Consider the following 21,628-nt stretch of genomic DNA (forward strand, 5'->3'; position numbering starts at 1 on the left):
CTTCATCCTCAGATCTCCAAAACTACCATAAGGACATCATCTTTGACATCTATATCTAAGTACTACTTCCAAAAGGGAATTAACAAGGTTCAGGAAATGGTAAAATTTATTTATTAAAGCGATAAATCTCGCCACTAAATATGGAAATGATCTCCATGCATGTTCTGGAATTAACCCAACAGTAGCACGAAATAATGTAGTTGCGCACGAATTTGTCATTTTCTTCTCCTCATTCACAGCATCCGTCTCTTAATTTACTGTAATTGGACATATATATGTATCTATAAAATATGCAGTAGGAGCTAGTTAGAATGCAGGAAGATAGTGGAGAACTTTACAAAGGCGATAGTGACTGAAAAAGAAAAAAAGTTGGGAGAGAATAATTCAGCAGTAGTACTACTACTAGTTATGCCAAATTTCAAGGACCGAATTCCAACATTCAAACACGATTTAGTTGAATTATTCTTATGAACCGCTTTGTCTGCTGCATCCATCCATGCATGCCAATTTATATATATATATATATATAATCCAATTTTTTAACCAGTCCTATCATGTCTAGATCGATCTTACTCTCCTTTTTCCCCGGCCGGCCGGCCCCAGCTTCTTTTTAATTTCTTCAGTTGTTTCATTTCTTTCTTGCCATAAAACATCAAGTGTAACATATATACTAATCTTAGAGTTAAGAGATAGATAGCTCGGTTCAGCTAGAATTGCTCCTAATTATAGACAAGCATCTGATTATGAACAGCAACGTCCTTTACAGTATATATTTGCATCTTGATCACAATCCAGATCAAATTGCTTAAATATTATTTGATCCCCATTTCAAATCCTGGTGCATAATGTAATATTATTCTCTGCTCTGGGTTTCTGGGTACGTATAGGGGGTGGTTGGGGTTTAGTGACATGCATATGCTTTTGACTGTTGATCTGGTGCACCACTAACGTCTAGATTTTTGATAAAACGTCTGAGCCCCATTACTAAGTGCTCCCCCCGCACTGATAAAGAAGATTTATTTTCTCTTTTGTTGTAACAGCTGGATTCGGAGACAAATTTGCTGAATGAAAGGTACTACTGAAAAGGGAGAAATTATAGCCTCATCAAAAAGCTAGCTATGCATGGACATCCAAAATATTGAAATGACAGACAGCAGGAAGCTGGACAGAGAGTGAGATTCTTGCTTGTATTTGTATTTTTCTGTGTCGTGGCTTGTCTCGTTTCAAATATCATTTGAACAGACATCATGTCTTTCCCTCTCAACTATGACCCAATGATTTATTCCAATCAGCAATCAGTACATGCAAAAGCGATCAAGAAAATACGCCACCAGCTCGGCAAATGCATGCCATGTACTGGTGGGACAGCTTACCCAAAAAGCTGCATTTTCTTTCTGATCGATCAAATGGCGCCATTCATCTCTTCGTAGTACGCGCGCATATATAAACAAATATAACAAGCTGCGACCATATAATATCCATCTCGATCGGGCCTGCAAAATACTAAAAGTTAGGCTCACTACTTAATTTATATATTTTTCTATTATCATTATTCTTTCTTATATATTATTATATATGGTTTGTCAAAAAGCTGGAATCTCTTGGAACCAAAAACTTCTTACGTACAAATGCTTCATGAATTATATATATGGTGGTAAACAATTTGATAATACACATTATGAGACTATAATTAATGATATTATCAGAATTCCTCAAAATGGTCATAAGGTCAGTAACTTTTAACTTTGTTAGTAAATTAGATAAATGTCTTAGCAAGTTCACAAAAGTAAATTAATTCACAAACTGAGGCGATGTTCGATTATAAAGTTATTTTTATTGTAAAGTAGATTTAACTTATCACATAAAATTACATTTATTTGTAAATTTACTATTTTAAAATCTAACTATGTACCGTATGGTAAAGTGAGGCTAGGAGTTTTGGAGGATTTAGAGCTACCATCCAAAAATGTCTATTCTAAAAAGCAAGGAATGATGGGGTAAAGTTGGGTAGTAGTACTAAAGGTGAGCAAGCTAGCAAGGAAGGTCTAAAGATGGCACATATATAATTAAGGCTTAAAATCTAACTTGAGCACAAAGAAATAATTAAAGGACCTGTTTTTTATGGTCTGATACTTTTTGTGAAGTGCAGCCACCAAAAGGGATACACTAATCGATCAAATCTTGCAAATTAGCGATCAAAATAGTAATTAAATTGCTTTATATAATAGGATGATCATTTGCAACGCTTGCTTGCTAGCTAGCTGTATCGATCCTTTCCAAATTATTGTTCTTGCCCTTTTGCTTTTTTGAGCAATCGGCCTTTACTTTTTAGTAATAAATGATCAAGTGCAGAAAAGACGAGATCAGAAACACACTCTCGATCAAGACTCAAACACCAAGAAAACCAAGCGGTCTACATGATGAGCTTGATGATCATCTATAATGGCAGGGTTACGTACACTCGTGCGTCTCAAAAAGGAACAGCTAGCTAGCCTGAAAATTGTATGCCGGCAAAGTCTAATATCCTTTTCAGAGTGAAAAGTGAGGGGGATTAATTAGGAGTATATGTGCATGCCCTTATATTATTTCTGTTAGCTTTTTAATGCTATGACGTGTTTCATGATAACTCTCCGTTTAAGATGATCAACTCCCGAATTAATTAAGTTATAATTCAGTTATATATATGTGTGTGTGATTATGTCCATGAAATCCTTTTAAAATTCATAACAGTTTTACACTTGAAACACTTACAATACAACTAATTCTAATAGGCCACTTATTTTTACATGTCAAGGTGAGGGAAGACCTCTGTCTTTCTCTTTCTCTCTGTGCACGTACATAAATGTCATATCTGAGATGAAAACATATGATCTATATATTGTACATTATATATATATATATATGTATTGTGTGTATATATATAAACACGTACGGACAATACTAGAGTGATTACGAAATTTGTACATTAATATAATTTATTTTTCTTTAATCATTTTTTAAACATTCTTAACCATTAAAAAAATAAAAAAAAATATAAATTCACTACTAATTACTTCTTTAACCATTAGACATTTAATATTCATACTTTCATTTTCCCATAAACATACGGAGAGAGAGAGAGAGAGAGAGAGAGAGAGAGAGTTGTGTTCAAAGTGGAGGCCGCAGATTTGCTTTACAAGGAGATAATTCCAAGGAAAGCAAAAGGGGAAGCAAAACGGGTCCCTCTAGGAAATCTTCTACCACCATAATGTGGTGTAATCTGCTTCATATATGCACGAGTGACTGCAATAAGCTTCCATCTCCACCACTTTAATTTCTATATAACCCAGTCGCATTGACTGACCCATTTACAACTCATTAATCAAATCTCTGTGAAAAAGAGGCCAGGGCTCATGGAAGTTAAAAGAGTGAAGCCACATCTTAAGAAAAATTTGTGGAAGCCAGAGGAGGACTTGATTTTGAAAAACTATGTGGAAACTCATGGTGAAGGCAACTGGGCTACTGTGTCTAGGAGATCAGGTAAAAGTTTTCTCAACATCACTTCCCTTTGTAATCTACAAGAATTTCTCTCTGATCTCTCTGATCTCTCTCTCTCTCTCTCTCTCTCTCTCTCTCTCTCTCTCTCTCTCTCTCTCACACACACACACACACACACACACGCACGCAGGTTTGATGAGGGGAGGAAAGAGTTGCAGGCTAAGATGGAAGAACTACCTGAGACCTAACATTAAACGTGGTGAGATGTCCAAAGAGGAAGAAGACCTTATCGTTCGAATGCATAAGCTTCTAGGCAACAGGTAAGAGTAACGTGCTTACTAACTTAACTAAAAAACGGCCTCCTCCAAATTGTTCGGAAATATTAGATATTACCAATATATATGCATGATTCATACTCCCTTTCTTTACGGACGTAGCTGAAATAAAGAAATGTTCCACTGTCACAAAGCTTTGACCTATATATTTTCAAGTTCTGGAATTTATTCCAGCAAAAGTTGTATTGAAAGAAGCTTCACAAAACTTAAAAATTTTATTATCTCACATTTATTCATCTTTCTTTCCTTTCTCTTTTTCTTATCTTTTGGTGACGCACTGACGCAGGTGGTCACTGATTGCCGGTCGGCTTCCTGGTCGGACAGACAATGAAGTGAAGAACTACTGGAATACGCATTTGAACAAGAAAAGCTTAATTATGGGCAAAAGAAAAACAACCGAACAAGACCACAAACAACGGGAAGACAACGACGAGAACATGAACAGGGAGAAGAAAAGTCGTCCATGGTGTACTCACTCCGAGCCCAGTGGAAGCGCAATATGTTTGAGAAGAACCAGATCACAATCTCTAGGTCTGGAAGAAAGGAACATGATTAATAAAGATCAAGAGAAAGATCAGGCCGAATGCACGGTCGCAAATCCCTGGATTAATATCGATGATCCAAACAGCTTCAACTGTGAAATAGAGTACCCAATGTTGACTGGAAATAGCAATAATAATGCAAGATTCGTCTTTGACGATGAGCCTCTCATAGCTTACTTGGATTCTTTCATCTTGTTCGAAGCATTTGGATGCGATGGAGAAAGCGTAGGCAAGTGAGCCCCTCACCCCCGGCCAGCAGAAAACGAGCCCACCTGACAAAAAGAGCATTTAATGGTGGATATGTACTTGGGGGTTTGGGTACGTACGTTGGAGATCGGTGGGTGCCAGCAAATTCATGATCAAGAGTTGCAGTGCCATGTGCCATCCCCTGCAGTGTACTGTCGTACTTGGAGGCCAGTGGGTGCAGTTAATTACAGTATGGTGTATTATTATTGTATGCATATTATTGCCCACATCTACTTCGTACATTTGTATTTCTTTTCAAATCTCTCTCTCTCTCTCTCTCGATGTGGAAAAGGTAAATTAAGGAGCTTGCCCATGTGGCACTGGCAGTATCACACGCAAGCCAATCCCACGGGAGTGAATGGCAATATATACGAATGCAGTACAAGCTAGCAGTCGAGACCTGTTCGCGCGTCCTGGTTTGGTATCTGAAGACATGGTAACCAATCATCTCAATGGAGCCATAAAAGAGATATAAAGAACCGTCGACAAGCGAAGCTGAGAAAGCCCAGCTCCATTACAACCACATCAACAATCAATTTATGAGCTGCAATTGGCATCGGAATCGAAAAATGGGTTTACTGGAACACCAAACTCCAAAATCCAGACACAACCAAAATATCAGTCAATAGCGTACCGATGAATGGTGACACAATGCCTTCAGCGTCAGTAATTACGTTGATAAAAGTAAAACTGAGCGTGCCCTAAATTTCATCAAAGAAGCCAACTCTATCCAGTTACTGAAATACCCATCCCCATATACGCTTAACAAGTTTTTTTTTTCCTTTGTTTCTGCAACCATAAAAGAGTAACAGAAGGAGACGTGAAGCAAAATCAAGTACTTCCCACTTCAACAGACTCTCTTTGTTTTTCTTCCCTCTCCCAAAAGAAGAAGAGAAAAAGAACAAAAAAGGCTTAAAAAGACACGATGGATCTCGATTCTGAACGGGGGATGTCACGCACCCCAGGTTACACAATCCTTTCTCATCAAATCAGAGCGAAACATAAGAAGAATCATTTCCTAATGAACTTTGGTGCCATTTGATAGTAAACTGATTTGCTTGGTTGCACTAACATTGTCTTAAAAAATAAAATCAGAAAATAAATCAATTACAGGGAAATAAAGCGGTGAATGTGTTTCTACAGATTTGATAGTACAAGGCTGATGAATAGAATAGGGACCACGATTACAATACGTCATCTTGTTGAGTGTATAATAAGCCATCGTCAACAGGCAACGAGGGTGGGGTTCCGGGAGGAATGCAAGCCGCACCATTCTCACCGGCACATATGCACAAAGCCTCTGCATCTCTGAGGACCGAATCCAGGTCAATGTGACCACTCAGCTCGTTGATGAATTTCAAGAGCGTGTCAAAGTCCATCTGCTCCCCCATTATCCTATTACGATATCGCTTCAAGATTGCAACGCATACGTACAGGTGGAGGTGCTCAGACAAATAATGCGTCCACAATACCTCCCATAAACGCATTGTTTTCTCGTATTCAAACTCCCTAGAAAAAGTGACAATATCATACCAGCCAAAACTGGAATAAGAATATTATACCTCCCATAAATGCATTTCAGGTGATTGTTATAGGCTACATGTCCAAATTTTTTCATAAAGTGGAATAAGAGTACAGTTCAAAGGTACGTTGTGCGGTAACTTTAGGCATCAATGATACTCATGGAAAAATGAATTATGGCATGCCTAAAGTTCGAAACATGTTACTTCCAAACTTGTAAAAAGAACAAGAGAATGAAAAGAGAGGGATTTAAGAATACAAATAATAATAATAATAATAATAATAAAACAAAATAAGTTGGTCAATGAGTTATTTCGTCCCAACACAATAACTCTGTTTAGTTGTGAAGATATCACGGAGAAAAGAGAACTGCATTATCATTAAAAAAACAAAACACCAACACAAAACTGCTCCACAAAACTTTCTTTGTTGCTCCTGTGTTTTTCCACCTTCCAACATGATACGTCAAAGAGCTTCCTCTGTGTGCGCGTATGGGGTGTGGGTGTGTGTCTGTGTTCCGTGTCTATATGGTTGCCAACATATTCCATATTTCCTTGAGGTTTTTAGTACAAATCCCAATTGGAGGATAACATTGATTGTTCAAAGCAAATTTTCTTTCATAGGAGAAGAGGAAGCATGCAACCCAAACCATATGTTCAATTTCATCAAGCTAATTGACATAAGGATTAACAAAAACAAAAGAGCTGAAATCTTAAAACAGCTAACAAATAAATTAAAGAGCTGACCTTTTTAATTGTATTAGAATCCAGCGAAAACAAAAGAAATAATTAAGGCAGTCGTTCTGCTCAAAATAGTTGTGCAATGGGCTGTCTAACAACTCCACCAACTGCAACAAAAATAGTGATAATTCATTAGAACTGGTCTAGTTTGTTTTCACAAACCATTTCATCTCATCATTATAAATTTTCCAAACAAAATACAAAACAAAAATAAAATAAAATAAAATCAGCTTTTTCAAATCCCAAAACATAAATAATATTAAAAAATTATATTTTAACAATATTTTATTTAACTTTCATCTCATCTCATCTCATCTATGTAACTAAACGGGACCTTATTGATAAACTTTCATCTCATCTCAGAACCAACTGTTCTACTACTTTTTTTTTTATAGGTAAACCAACTGTTCTCATCCAAATTTTTTTATTTTTTGATAATTAATAAGAGATTTTATTACCAAGAATAAACACAGCCCAAGTACACAGGAAGTATACAAAGGAAATACCTACTACACTCTAGAAGCAAGAAAAAGACTAAAACATATTCAGTACAATATCATCATCCCTTACAAAAATCCTAGCACAAACACAAAGTAGAAAAGAAAAAATTCCAAAGTTCTCTGAGAGAATGTTGTGTCTTCAAAACATCTCCCATTCTTTTCCAGCCAAATACACCACATTAAACACAAAGGAATCATATTCAAACATCTTCAAACATAGTATTGAAATTTGATTCCAAATGTAAATGTATATTCACAGATTGTTTTTCCTTTTTACAGGCATGCACATTCACATATTGTTATGTCGTTTCATTTTCAATGACCACATGAATAACGATTCAAAATAACTAGAATGATACTTTACAGAATAATATATAAGCACACATTTACTGATTAACAGAAAAGAGTTACATCTTATCCCTGTTTTAGGTAATTATTGTCCAATTAAACAAAGATTCCATTTACTAAGTTGATAATATTGAAGAGACTCACTTCAGTAGGTGATCCTCAATGCCGTACTATACCAAACATATTATCAACATATTTTTCAATTAAGGATGTGAGTGTGCATGTATAAGTGAAATGTCATAAATTCCAAATAATTGTTTTCCATCTTCAATCTAGAAAACGTTGTTCACCTTAAAAGTTGCTGTTGCGGAAAATAGAGAGAGCACATAAAATCAAGGAAATGATTTTGAAGAGACTCGAAAGAAAGACAGAGAAGTCAAGCGTTATGGGTTTTAATTTTTTTTATAAGTAAAAATTTTATTCATCAAATACAATAAGTGAAGCCCATGTACACAGGATGTATACAAAAGAAACACCTAAATACATTCTAAGCGATGGTACAATACAGCTGCAAAGTACGGGGAAATGAGAGTGAGTGGATGAGAGAGAGAGAGAGAGAGACAGATTTGGAGAACGAGACAGAGAGACAAAGATCGAGAGGCTCATTGGCGATTTCATGTGACGTCGTGAGCTATGGTGATGTGGTGTGGAGGTGTGATTGAAAGAGAAAGCAAGGGGCATAACAGAGGGTTGGGGGATGAGGGCTTGATGCATCGGAGCTCTATGGCGCAAGATCTGGGCAACGATAGCATCTAGCAGAGATGGCTACAATGACGCAGCAAAGCTAAGCCACTGTGCTAGCTACCGAATAGAGCAGTGACAAGACAAGAAACCGAGAAAGAGGTGTCAAAGTGGTGGAGACAGTGTGCATCAGAGAGATGAAATGGAGGGAGAGAAAGGCTAAGGAGCTTACGAGTCTAGCCTCGGGTCAAACGAACCAATATTTATTGATGGAAAGGACACTTTGAATCCTAACTTTGTTATTTGGTCCAAGAAGGACCAATATTTATTGAGTTGGATTAATGCCACATTCACTAATACTAGGAAAATGAGGACAAAAACTCATTGACAGCTCCTCCATTAAGTACAAATGTATTTAGGTCTATTTGTTTTCAGCAATGTTTTGAGCTTAAAAATGTATGTATTTTTATAAATTTGGAATTTTTAAAAAATAGCAAAATTCTAAATGCATGTGTTTTTTTAAGATTTTGAGGAGAATATGGGTTTTTCAAAAATTGTGTTATGAGAGTTATTTCTGGTTTTTGTGCGTTATATGGCCAGTGAGAGCGAATTTTCAAATTTTTGAGGGAGCCTTAGAGGAAATTTCTAATTTTTTTTTAAGGAGGGAGGGGGAAAGATATTTTTAATTCATAACTTGTCACTGGCATCAATACTACCATTGATGCCTCGTGTAGGTCAATCGCAGTGACAAATTATAAATTACAAATAATGATTTTTTCTTCAACAAAGAACAAGACATTTTCCAGTTGAAATTATAGTCATGGAGAGCAGAGAATGAAAAGATTGAGAGATGGGTTGAATGGAGAAAACTAACGTCATTATTTAAAAGAAATTACATCTTTTTGGAATCAAAATTTTGAGTTAAAAATATCAAATATTAGAAAAAAGAGAAAGATTTGAGATAAATTTTGAGTTTTAGCAAACATTCATATAGTTTTTAGATTTTTTTGGGGAGACTAGGGTCCTATTTTTTAGGTTGATGGGCTGTTTTATATTATTTTGGGCCAAAAAGTTTTTAGACCTTTTTTTGTGGTTTTCCTAGATTTTGGGGGGGTTATTCAAAATTCTTGGAGGGAGGCTAAAAATTCTTTTTGAAATTTTTTAGAGGAAAGGGCAATAGGTATGGGTTTTTATTAGATATATGGAGGTAAATGATTCTTTCTAGGGGGAGAGGGGTTTAAGGTTTAGTTTTTTGGGGAGGCAGGGGGATATCCCAGCCTAGCAACCCTACCTCCTCCCCAGTGAGTCATAAAAGGCAATTAAAAACCACATAATTTACAAATGACAGCCAGTTCAGCCCAATATAGTCTGCTAGATGCTGTACTACATCCTTTATTCTCAATAACACTGGAAGTTGAAGACCCATTGGCTTTCTTGCTTTGGTTTTTTTATCAGTTTTTTTTTTTTTTTTTTAATAACGACAAGATCACTAAACAAAATCCTCAAAGTCACTTGGCATGACAAAAAAACCACTGCAACTAGAGTGAAATTTTATACTATCAAGTTTCATGCAAGTATCAGCTGTTCCACCAGTATGAGTTGCAATAAACAAGCTCCAAATAGGAGAGAAAATAAAAAACAAACATTTAATGGAACAGATAAATAAATAATGCCAACTCCAAATAAGTACAACTGTTCAAAAGCAAAACATCAGCTTAAAACAATCTTATTCTCATTTGGCCAGGGAAGCGAAAACAAGTTGAAACATAAACAAAAGAATATGTTTATATTTGACATTGCTACTTGCACAGCAATCTGAATTAACTGATTTTTTTTTGCCAGAGAGAGAGAGAGAGAGAGAGAGAAACAGAGACAGAGAGAGAGTACCTTGGATAATGCAAAAAGTTGAGAGTGCATGCCGTTTTGGTCACGATTGAAATTAGGTCCAAGGCGTTCCATCAGTGCAACAAAACACCAAAATGATTCTGACTCATCCTCCATTACAAACAATATTGGGGACAGGAGATCACTCATACCCTGTACGACAGCACAAAAATTTATGATGTGCAACCATAATGTCCATTTTGGAGATTGGGCCCAAAAAGTGTTCTACTTCTGAAGGCAGTTTGGGAATTAGAAGATTGATTACATTCGAAGATTGATTACATTCAATATAGCCTTTTCGGGCGAAATGGCTTTGGTGCTATGCCAATGAAAGAGATAGTATATGGAGAGTAGTGATAGATATGAAGTAAGGTAGTTTGTGGGTAGCTAGAGCTCTAGTGAGGTGAATGACAGTTATGCATTCAGGTTATGGAAGAACATCCATACTCCCAGGTACCTCTGAGATGAGGCAAGTGATGGACCCAAGTTAAAGTTCTAGTATGATATATGGTGCAAAAGATCAGCACCTTAAAAGAGCTTTCCCGAACCTATTAAATATATCCACGGCCAAGGAAGCATCGATGGTAAACAATTATTTGTGTTAAATGGCTATTCCTGTTAAGAAAGGGAATCTATTTGTGTTAGACTGGGAGGTGGACCATTTTACCTCTTTTATGCTTGGCTGTATTCTTTTAGATTAAGACAAGGTGATGAAGACAAGATGTGTTTAAAGTTAATCATTCTACAAGGCACTAATCCCCCACGTCAACGTCACTTTTCCATGAAAGACCATTTGGAGTGGTGCTTGCTCGAGAGCGGCTTTCTTTGTATGGATGACCACACTAGGGAAGATTCTAACCTTGGATAACCTATGGAAGAAACATGTAATCTTGATCGAGTGATGTTGTACATGCAAGTAGAATGAGGAATCAGTAGATCTTTTAGTCCACTGTGAGGTAGTTAGCTCGTTATGGCGAGCTTTTCTTACTTTTTTGGGTTAAGTTGGGTGATTCCTAGACAGGTAGTTGATTTGTCAGCATGCTGGAAAGGCTAGTTTGATAATCATCACGGTGAACTTATGGAAAATGATCCTGATTTTTCTGATGTGCATTTGGAGGGGAAAAAGAGTCCAAATTTTTAGAGATAGTACACGTTTGTGGAAAAGACCTCAGGGCTTTCTTTTTCAGTTCTCTTTAACATTGGACAGAAGCCCACTGATGTCTTTCTATATTTAGCTTCCATGATTTTGTTCCTTTTTTCTTTCCCTCATTAAGTGTGTGATGTATACTTCTTTTTTTTTTTTTGATAGGTGTAAGATAAAGTTTTATTGAATCAAGTAAATAGGCATAGCCCAAGTAGACAGGAAGTAAAAGGAGATAAGTGTATGATGTATACTGTATACCTCGATAATGCCTTTGTATCATTTTCTCGACAATCTTACTTATCAAAAATAGATTAAAGACTTTTCACTATGGTATTCATTTCCATTGCATTTGGTATGTTTCAATACAACTGAGCCAACCAAAACAATCATTGAAGGATCTATGCAAAATTAATATCTAACAAAAAAAGTTTCTTCTTCAATACTTTATTTCTTTGGGCATCCTCTTGTGAACTTAATGGAGCTTGCTTCAATACAACTTAGGTGTATGCAGTTTGTATACCTCCTGTATACTTGGGCTATGCCTATTACTACTGTTAATAAATTGTTGCCTCATAAAAACAAAATATCAAACAAAAAAAAGTTCTGGCAAAATTCACTTTTCACAATAAAAAATTACCTGACAGTAACCAAGATCGAAGTTATAGAATGAGTATGTTAGCAGAATATCACGTAACAGATTCACATTTGCATTATCTTCCCCGTCATAGAAGGAGAGCGATCTGTCAGTCCTTACCTTTAAAACAGATAAAAAACAGTAACTTAAAAATTCTGTCCTTACATGTTTGAACTCGATTTGTAAGTTCAGAAAAACCGTGCTAGTTTAGGCCTACCACATCTTTTTCAATAAGGCCCTTTCTCTCCCTAAATTTTGTAAATCTGTTTGCCTGTTCCGAGGAGATACTCTGCACGGGAAGATATGGATACATATAAGGCCATATATCAATCATAATCAGGAGAAAGAAGAGAACTTTCCAAAAAAATCGCAGGAACTTGATTTAAAAAGAGGCAAAAGATTTTTCCATCCATATCTTTTTTATGGATATAAAAAAAGAAATTAGCATTTTTTTAATATATATGTATTAAATATAGGTTTTGCTAACTTTCTTCCACACCCTTAAAAAATAATTTTCCTGTTTACAGTCTTAGCTTTGTTGCATACCTGGATGCATTTTATAGACAATCTTGCAAAGGAATGGTGAAAAAGGACTAGAAACAAAACTCAATGGAATAGGAATTGTTAATAGGAAACATAATTACATGTGTGCTTGAGTGAGCATGCACATGGAAACATGCACATACATGAAAATAAATCCAAGACAGCAAAGAGGGCAAGAAGAACAGCAGACTATATTCATTACACACCTGCCACTGCCTCTTTATGGTCTCATACTCCGACTTTTTAATCGACCTAAGATATTGCCTCTCGGCATATGTTGAATCATAGAGATGGTATCCCAACACGAACGCCCATGCCTATATCATTTTGAGATTTCAAAGAACACGCTGCATATTCAGTTAAGAAAAATCACTTGCCTTAAAAATAATATTATGTACATACCTCTTTCCGCAATCCATGTTCGAGTCCCCCATAAAATATTCTCTTCCTTAAAGCTTTTGAATCCATGACTCTCCCTTCAGAATCCAAGAAGGTGAACCACTGCAACAAGTAGAACTTCAATATGCAATATGATTGCACTCCATATGTCTAGAATTACTTTTTTTTTTCAAAAGAACAGAAATAAGATAGAAAGCTACTCTTTGGTTTAGCGATGGAGCAAATGTAAAATGTTTGAATAAAGAAGATGAATTGTTTTAGAGATACAAATTCAAATTTTATGAAATGACAGACATCTGCTTGGTAGAAGTACATTGCAATTTTAAATAGAACTTATCCTCAAGAACCAGCTCTTACCTCTTCAGGCCCCAAAGGTGGCTGCCGTGGTTTTCCCCAAACGAGTGTCAATTTATCAACCTGCCAGAAAATATTTTGATTTGAGATGCCGAGAAGGAAAGAATCTTGTGTCATCAGGTTAAAAATTGCATCTTAAAATTTTGTTTCAACTCCTAAATCTTAACAAGAAAAGTGTACCAAAATTAACTACTTAGCAATCATAGGTCCTCTCGCACCCCCACCATTATGCTCTTTGTAACTATGTGTGGCATGAAGTGAGACAAGTCAAGGATCCAAGCAGAGGCACTCATGGTACAAATATAAATGGTAGTTGTTTTCCGTAGGTAAAATGATAGTGAATTATTATTATTATTATTATTTTTATAAGTAAAATGATAGTGGACTATAACCCTTGATAAATTTCTTCCCAATCTCTGGTATCATTTGGCTTACTTTTACTTTATGCAAGCAGAAGTATTGGATGGCAAGAACAAAAACTACATTCAAACAAGTTGGCAAGGTCCTGCATCAGAAACAGCAAAGAGGCACAACACACACTATAGTTCAACTCAACCTCTAGCATTTAATAAGGGAGCCCATATGCCTAAATAGGTGTTACCATTTCAATGTCCTTGATCTTCATGATTTTCTTGTTTCCATTTCTTCTTCCTAAATAGATGTTACCTCTTGTATACCCTCTTGTGTACTTGGGCTATGCCTATTCTTATTGATACAATCATTTACTTGTAAAAAAAAGGGAGTCCCTATATGCTATTCCACTAAGGTGAGAAGGAAATTCAGAAACTCATTAAGAATACCACATTTTCATATAAGGAAAGAAAACCAGGGAAAGTGTAAGTAGTTAACAAATCAACAATGGAAACAACTTTTTGTCAATTGAACTCCAAATAGATTTTTTTTTTTTTCTAAGTAAAAACGGTAATATTAATAATAATAGGCATAGCCCAAGTACACAAGATATACACAAGAGATAAGACCTATCTAGGTCGCTATAGAGGTTGCAAGGAAATCATGTACATTTAAGCCATTAAAATCTATAGCTAGAGACCATAGGAATAAAGTGCTGAAAAATAAAGCACGAAGCTCCTCTATTGTCCACTCATTATCTTCGAATGTTTGTTCGTTACGCTCGTGCCAAATGCACCACATAATGCAGATAGGTACCATCTTCCACACAGCTTTGATTTGTGGATCACCACCCGGCATTGCTCAGCTGGCCAATAATTCAACCACTGACTTTGGCATCACCCAGTTTAACCCTACTCGGCTAAATACTTCACACCACAAGGCTCTAGCTGTCTCGTAATGTAGCAAGAGATGATTCACTGACTCACCAGCTTTCTTACACATACAACACCAATCGGTAATGATTACCCGACGCTTTCGTAGATTATCGGTAGTCAAAATCTTACCCAGAGCTGCTGTCCAAATGAAGAAAAGTGTTTTGGGAGGCGCCTTATTCCTCCACAATCTTCTCCATGGGAATGGAGAACCAAATAGATTTTAAACATCTCCTAACCACCATCCTTCATCGGGGCAGCAGAGGTAATTACCAGCCAATATGATTATTTATTTTACAAAACACAAACAGACAACAGTAGCAACAAGTGTATCTTTTAGCGAAAGCTAGGGTGCAGGAAGTATTCAACTTAACCACTATTCAGCACTGGGTTTGGAATTTGTGAGCATATTAAAGTTACAAGAACACGCAAACGTGTTTACACATTGTAACCCATTAGAAATACATCCAAGTATGAATGCAACTGTTGCAAGCATAACTAGTGCTTGTCACTTCAACCAGTAAAACTCCCATCCTCATTGGATATTCCAACTTGATGGATAAAGAATTAAGGTTGATAATCACTCTAATAACTAATTATCATATGTGATACAGCACTCTTAAGTAGTGAAGAGAGTGAGCCCCAGGAAAAAAATTGTGCAAATAAATAACCAGGTCATACCATGTGTCATCCAACAAAATTTAGACCACAAACAACCACAACATAACAAAAAACTTACAGAGAAAATGTTTGCTACGAAACAATCTACAAGTCCTTGTGAACTAATTACCATAACCAAACTAAAAGAACCCCAGAAATTAAAAATTAACAGAAGGGTTCCTTTCAATACCTCCTTACAATTGATTAGCTCAAAAGTTCCCAAATTGGTGGCAGCTTCTTCAACAAGATTGTGTTTCATATAAGAAATTTTCTGTTTAACAGGTATAGATGTCTCCATTAGACACTCCTGGAATAGAGTTTCAAATTCCTCCAACTAAAATATTATGAGCCTTAAGTGAAACCAAGAGAATAAAGCTCTGATCTGAATCATATATTCATTCACAAGAAAAATTCGCAAAGCTTGGGAGATTCAGGAAAGATTTGTTTTTTTTGTAAGTTATGTAATCTCATTAAAAAGTGCATACAAGTTATCTGGTAACCTGACAAGAGAAAAACATAATCAATAGGAAAAAAATAACAGCAGTTCAATAATTCTTCTCAAGCATTTAAAAATTTAATTACCGAGATTCATTATTAAAAAAAAGTTTCACAAGCTATCTGGTATCCTCACAAACACATCTCAAGCACTATTCTCCCTTTCACCTTCCTTGTCCGCTAGCTGGTCCCATGCATGTTATACCTCATCAAAAGCACAGAAACGAAAAGCACTCTAACATGTCCAAAAGGACTGATAAATAATTCGTATAGTGATTTATTAAACACAGACTAGAAGACCAAACTTATTAGTCTGTGCAGTTTCCACTTCCAGACAGTGTATAGATAATGATAAGTGGTTGTTTGACCATAGAATAACTAAATCCCAGCAGTTAAAGAGACTTACTTTAATCGTCCAAACATGGAGGGTGAAAAAACAAAGTAGAAAGATGAGGATAGTGAAAACACACACACACACACTCACAATAAACAAGAGGATGAGAAATAGAAAACGGATGCCACCATTCACTTTTAAAGTTATAACTACAACAGAAAAAAATTATAAATTTGGTAGGATAAAACAATAAATGCAACTAAATTGGGAGAGTAATTATAACACCCCAATCCCACATAGGGAGAAGGAATAACTCACATAGGGTGACTAAGTTATAGAGGTAGTCATGAGTGCTAGGTCCCATATTGGCTACTTACTAGGTGAAATTGGGCTTTACAAATGATTCTAGGAAAGCTTTTTGACTAGTATTCTTTGGGGTGCGCATGATGTGGCTAACACTTTGCCCGGATTGTTATGGTAAGACTAGATTATCTAGAAAGGTTTCCACTTCAAATAAGAATACGTTTGGTTACACAGATGAGATGAGATAAGATATTTTAAATAGTAATGAATAAAATATTATTATAATATAATTTTTGAATATTAATTTTATATTGGGATTTAAAAAGTTAGATTGTTTATTATATTTTGTATGGGGATTTAAAAAATGTTTAATGATGAGATGAGATAAGATTTTTAGTTTTGGTTAACCAAACAAGGCGTAGAACTAAAAAAGATATTTTAATGGATAAGTACTTCAATAATGATTTCTCAGGACGAATTATTTAAGATCTGGTATGATAATGTCTTCACATTTTGCACTAAACTTTATCAACATTTAACGAGTATATGCTCTGACAGATAATCCAAATGTATTCATCCAAAGGCTCAACTTTCATGGCACCAATTTTCCTGAAATTGCTATTCCTGTTTACTTAAAAAAAATCTTGAAATCACCATTTTGTTTTGATTAGAAGATGCAAAGAAAACAAAAAGATACCTCCAAAGGATCTGATGCAATGGGGATGGTATCAGGAACTTTTTCAGCAATATTGGATGCCTTCTGAGCAGAATCAAGGGGAGAATGGTTGTGGCTTCTCCTCTCAATCGCAACAAACCCATTACCATGACTTTCACGGAAGAGTTGTGAAGTTGTTTCACGGGCAAATTTGGTCACAAGAGAGAACTTTTCCAAGACTTGAATTGAGAGATCTCGAGCAGGATCATGACCCTTTTGCCTTTGCTTCACATTGTATTGAGAAACTCTGGAAGTTTCGCTATGAACCCCAGCATCAGTTCTCTCCTGGTTATCATTTAAAGGGGACTCGCCAACTGAAACGGACATAGATGGCTCGCTAACAACAGAAACAGCCCTAGGCAGCTCCAAAGAAGACAAGGTTTTCTGTGTAAAAGCAATAAGCATGATAAAATGTATCCGGTTGCCATTGGACAGTCTATAATTACGTATTCAAAACATCAAGAAAAAGCCACATAAAGATTTAAAAAATATAGGTCAATTAAGGGAATAAGAGCATAAGGCCAACTTTCAAACTTCATATATTTTGTGCCGTTGAACATATATGTTCATGGAAAATGAGAGACCAAAGCAAGGGAATGCATGTCTGCTAATCCTCCACTTGATCTAAAGCAAGATACATACAGCAAGAAACAGAGAGACTTATTTTCTTATGGTAAAACTAAGACAGAATCTATTATCCTCATGTGCTGGCATCATTGGCAGAGAAGAATATTATGAATTTATTAATCAACCAACCAAAAAAGTAAATCAGTAAAATGAGCACCTGGAGAGGATTTTGAAAATCGTTCACTATAAATACATTTGCATCCTCTGCAGACCTGGGCATCAACAAAAAAGAAACTTAGAACAATAGTAGAATGTACTAATATTTTTTTTATAAGTATAACTTGATATGTATGTTTTCACAGCGCTTAGCTTGTAATTAGGTTAATCTCCTGTATACTTCCTGTGTACTTGGGCATTGGCTAATTATGCGGATTAATAATTTCTTCTAACTTATAAAAAAAAAAAAAAAATTGATATGTATATACTAAAAGCACCACAAGCAAATGGACATAATAATCGATGAAATTATGATCATAAATTATGTTTACCTCCGATTAATGATTTTCTGTTCTTAGTACATAGCTTGGTCACTGCAGTAACCTTCTTCTGTTTTGGTAATTCCGTAGCATATTGATAAAAATCCCTCGTCAATGTGAATATCTTTTTCATCCTCATTTTTATTCTTAAAGGCAATGAAGATATAAAACTAGAAACTTCTTCATACATTCCATTACTGACCAGCATTTTGGACCAGATTGGTTCCACAGTTTTATTCTTGACAAAAAAGGAAAAAAAGAAGCAACATATGTAACAATAACCAACCTCACAATAAAAACATGTTGCTTTATACTACCGAGAAACTCTTTGACTCCTCCATTGTAGAAATAAAGAGGAGGATAAGCAAGTCCTGCAGAAGACTTCCATTCACAAATTATAGACATACGTGGCAATGAATCGATTCGGTCATGCAGCATAGAAGATCATAGAAGCTTCAAATTACAAAAGGATAAAATGATACAGGAACTAATGATAGAAAAAACTAGAACTGCTAAAAAAAGTATTATAAAAATATGGAAAATTCACCAGTAGATAAATTCTAGATTCACTTAATTGCAAATGAAGTTTTAGACTGATGACTCAAATCTAGAGAACCTAGGTTACTTAGCAAATTAGACATGGACACAGCCTACGACCACGTCAACTGAAAATTCTTTATTTACTTGTAAGATGTGGCTTTGGAGAGAGATGGTGTAATTGGGTACAGTTTTACATCTCTACAGTTCACTTCTCTCTCTTGCACCAGTGGGTTTCTTTAATTCCTCGTCTGGTTTGAGATAGGGGGACCCGCTCTCTCCACTACTATTTAAATTCATCATGGAAGTTCTCATCACAATGATTGTGGGCCTTGTGGAAGATGATTTTCTCTATGGTTTCCCGGTGGAGAATGGTGATTATGGCTCTATCGATATTTCTCACCTGCTTTTTTGCGGACGATACTCTCATCTTTTGTGGAGCAAATCTTAGGCATATACAATCTTTAAGGGCTCTATTTCTTTGTTTTGAAGCTGTCTTGGGGTTGAGAATTAATCTCTCAAAGTCCAAATTGCTGCCAGTGGGGGCTGTCCCCCACGCGGTGAATCTAGCCTCTTTCTTGGGATGTAAGGTTATCTTCTCTACCCTTGAAGTATCTTGGCTTACCACTCGGTGCGTCCGTTAAGTCAAAGAGGATTTGGAATGTTGTGGCTGAAAAGGTAAGCGTAGATAGGCTCACTCTGATTAAAAATACTCTTTCTAACCTACCCACCTATTTCCTAATTCCTATCTTTGTTCCTGCTCCCATAAAGGTTGCCAACTATATTGAGAAGTTACAATGTGGTGTATTTGGTGAGAGAAAAATGATAGAAGCTTCAAGGACCGCAAGAGAACGATGGATGAGCTTAGAGTTTTCTTTTTTAAAACATTGTTCTTAAGGGCAGGGACCATTGTTTTTAATGGGCTAAATGTACATGATTTTCTACTTTCAGTTGTAAACCCTAGTTACGTACTTCTCATGTATACTTCCTGTGTACTTGGGCTTTGCCTCATTTTATGAATACAACTCTTTAATTACCTATAAAAAAATATAACCAATTTAATTATCTTAATAGAGTACAAAGAAATGGATCAATTAAATGCTTCATTGGCTACATTAAACAACCTAATGCGAATGTTTTTAAAGATAAAGATATGTAAAATTCATTAGGATATTTTGCTACTTTCTTAACAACATATGTCACACCTCTGTTTGTAATGAGGATAAAAATGTTCATATGGTGCACTGTAGGTGAGACAAGGGACCAACCAAACAAGAAAAGACACAAACATCAAGATTTCAAACATGAAACTATGTACTTGCAAACTATTTGATGCATTTATGTCGTACAAGTTCCTTAAGGAATATCTGACTGGTAATAGCACAATAATAAGTGTAAAATAACATCCGTTCAGGATTACAGAGTCCTCCTCCTCTATAAAAACCGGACCATTCATTTGGCAATCCAAGAGGAACCTAACTAGAATCCATCATATTGCCACTGTCAATCCATAATATTTCTATGTTTGATAAGTAACAATACTGATTTTCGTTAAAAGGTGCAAAAGAGAGCCACCAAGTACATTGGAAGTATACATAAGAGAAGGTCTATCTAAGAAGTCTAGTATGATCACAACCAATAATGCTTGTATGTCTTAACATAAATGACGGAACTTTAAAAACGTTGTAGCCAGCATCGTAAATATTTTACCCCTACAAAATAATGCTTGACTGTTTTACCTGAAGACAAAACAACGATAATGTACTGCCACCCAAGCGCTGGTGTGTGCCTCCGAATGGACCGCACCTCCGTAAAAGGCACTGCTCTTATGGTATAAAGATTCCAATCTACATAACAACCCACACAGCAATAAATTCAGCAATTATATCACTCTCACAGACAGTAATTTTTAAATTAGATACTCAAAGCCAACAACCTTTCTCGGACAGCTTTGCATTCGAGCTTTGGCCTTTGTATGGAATCCACGTCTATCAATTACACACACAAACAGACAAAAGATATAAATAAGTAAATAAACATGAATAAACCCAGGCATATAACAAAAACAAACATAAAACTAGTAGAAATTACCATAAAGAGAGTAGAGCCTTGCTTAATCAACTTTAATCGCCCACTGATCCTCTCGGAAGCGAACTGCGTCGGATGAATTGTCACATTATCCTTCATATAGACAATCTCCGCACCGTCGGGCTCGCTGGCCGAGTTCTGTGTACGACTATCGCTTCCCATCATACTTGCCAACCCCTAAAACCGAGTTTCACAAACAAAAACCTCAATCAAACTCCCAGATTATGCATTAATTGACATTAGATCAATCTGCTAACGTTAGGGAACCAGTTCTTGCAAAAACTGAAATAGGAATCCCGAATTAAATTTGATTTCGAATTAAACCAAATCTTGCAAAAAATAATCGATGTGTTTGGGTGGCAGATCGGATACGGATGGAAAACGCTTACTTGGAGCTGTGACGCGGCGTAATCGGCGTCGTCAGACAAATCGTGTAGGTCAGTTTCTTGCATGACTCGAGATTGAGCGGAAGAAAGAGACAGAGAGGCTTTTTCTTTGTTAGGAAGGCAGGGGGGCAACTGGTTTGGAGGGAGAAAAATATGAGGGAGAGTTGGGGGGGGGGGGGGGGGGGGGGGGGGGGGGGGCCCGGGGGGGAATGGTGGGACCGAGTAGGAAAGATGTGTAGGGCCAGTTTTTATTACAGCCCGTTAGCTTCCAGGGCTAATCCAATGGCTGCTACCACTCTCCAAAGCCCGAGCAGACAGAAATTAATCTTGGCCGTTAATTTTCTTTTCCCAAACCCCGCTTTACGTCACTGCATTT

General features: G+C 36.3%; 2 protein-coding genes across 4 annotated transcripts; one reads left to right on the plus strand and one right to left on the minus strand.

Moving 5' to 3' along the window:
- Positions 1–3,168: 3,168 nt before the first annotated feature.
- On the plus strand, positions 3,169–4,842 carry LOC122305161 (transcription factor WER-like). The gene is made up of 3 exons (XM_043117507.1): positions 3,169–3,519; positions 3,668–3,797; positions 4,099–4,842. Exons 1-3 carry the CDS (start codon positions 3,393–3,395, stop codon positions 4,589–4,591), a joined length of 750 nt encoding a protein of 249 aa, XP_042973441.1. The 5' UTR covers positions 3,169–3,392; the 3' UTR covers positions 4,592–4,842.
- Positions 4,843–5,614: 772 nt separating this feature from the next.
- LOC122305160 (TBC1 domain family member 15-like) lies at positions 5,615–21,416 on the minus strand. Of its 3 annotated transcripts, XM_043117503.1 has the most exons (16): positions 21,256–21,416; positions 20,870–21,043; positions 20,715–20,766; positions 20,518–20,625; positions 18,528–18,612; positions 17,923–17,977; positions 17,121–17,522; positions 15,482–15,562; positions 13,352–13,411; positions 12,998–13,096; positions 12,802–12,912; positions 12,270–12,341; positions 12,056–12,172; positions 10,278–10,427; positions 6,868–6,968; positions 5,615–6,109 (listed from the first exon to the last, which is right to left on the minus strand). In XM_043117503.1, exons 1-16 carry the CDS (start codon positions 21,316–21,318, stop codon positions 5,785–5,787), a joined length of 2,055 nt encoding a protein of 684 aa, XP_042973437.1. In that variant the 5' UTR covers positions 21,319–21,416; the 3' UTR covers positions 5,615–5,784. The 3 variants fall into 3 exon arrangements, with proteins under 3 accessions (XP_042973437.1, XP_042973438.1, XP_042973440.1); XM_043117504.1 differs by lacking the exon at positions 15,482–15,562; XM_043117506.1 differs by lacking the exons at positions 18,528–18,612; positions 20,870–21,043; positions 21,256–21,416 and having other exon boundaries at positions 20,715–20,739.
- Positions 21,417–21,628: the final 212 nt, after the last annotated feature.

This window comes from Carya illinoinensis, chromosome 3 (assembly GCF_018687715.1).
Source record: "Carya illinoinensis cultivar Pawnee chromosome 3, C.illinoinensisPawnee_v1, whole genome shotgun sequence".
Taxonomy (NCBI): domain Eukaryota; kingdom Viridiplantae; phylum Streptophyta; class Magnoliopsida; order Fagales; family Juglandaceae; genus Carya; species Carya illinoinensis.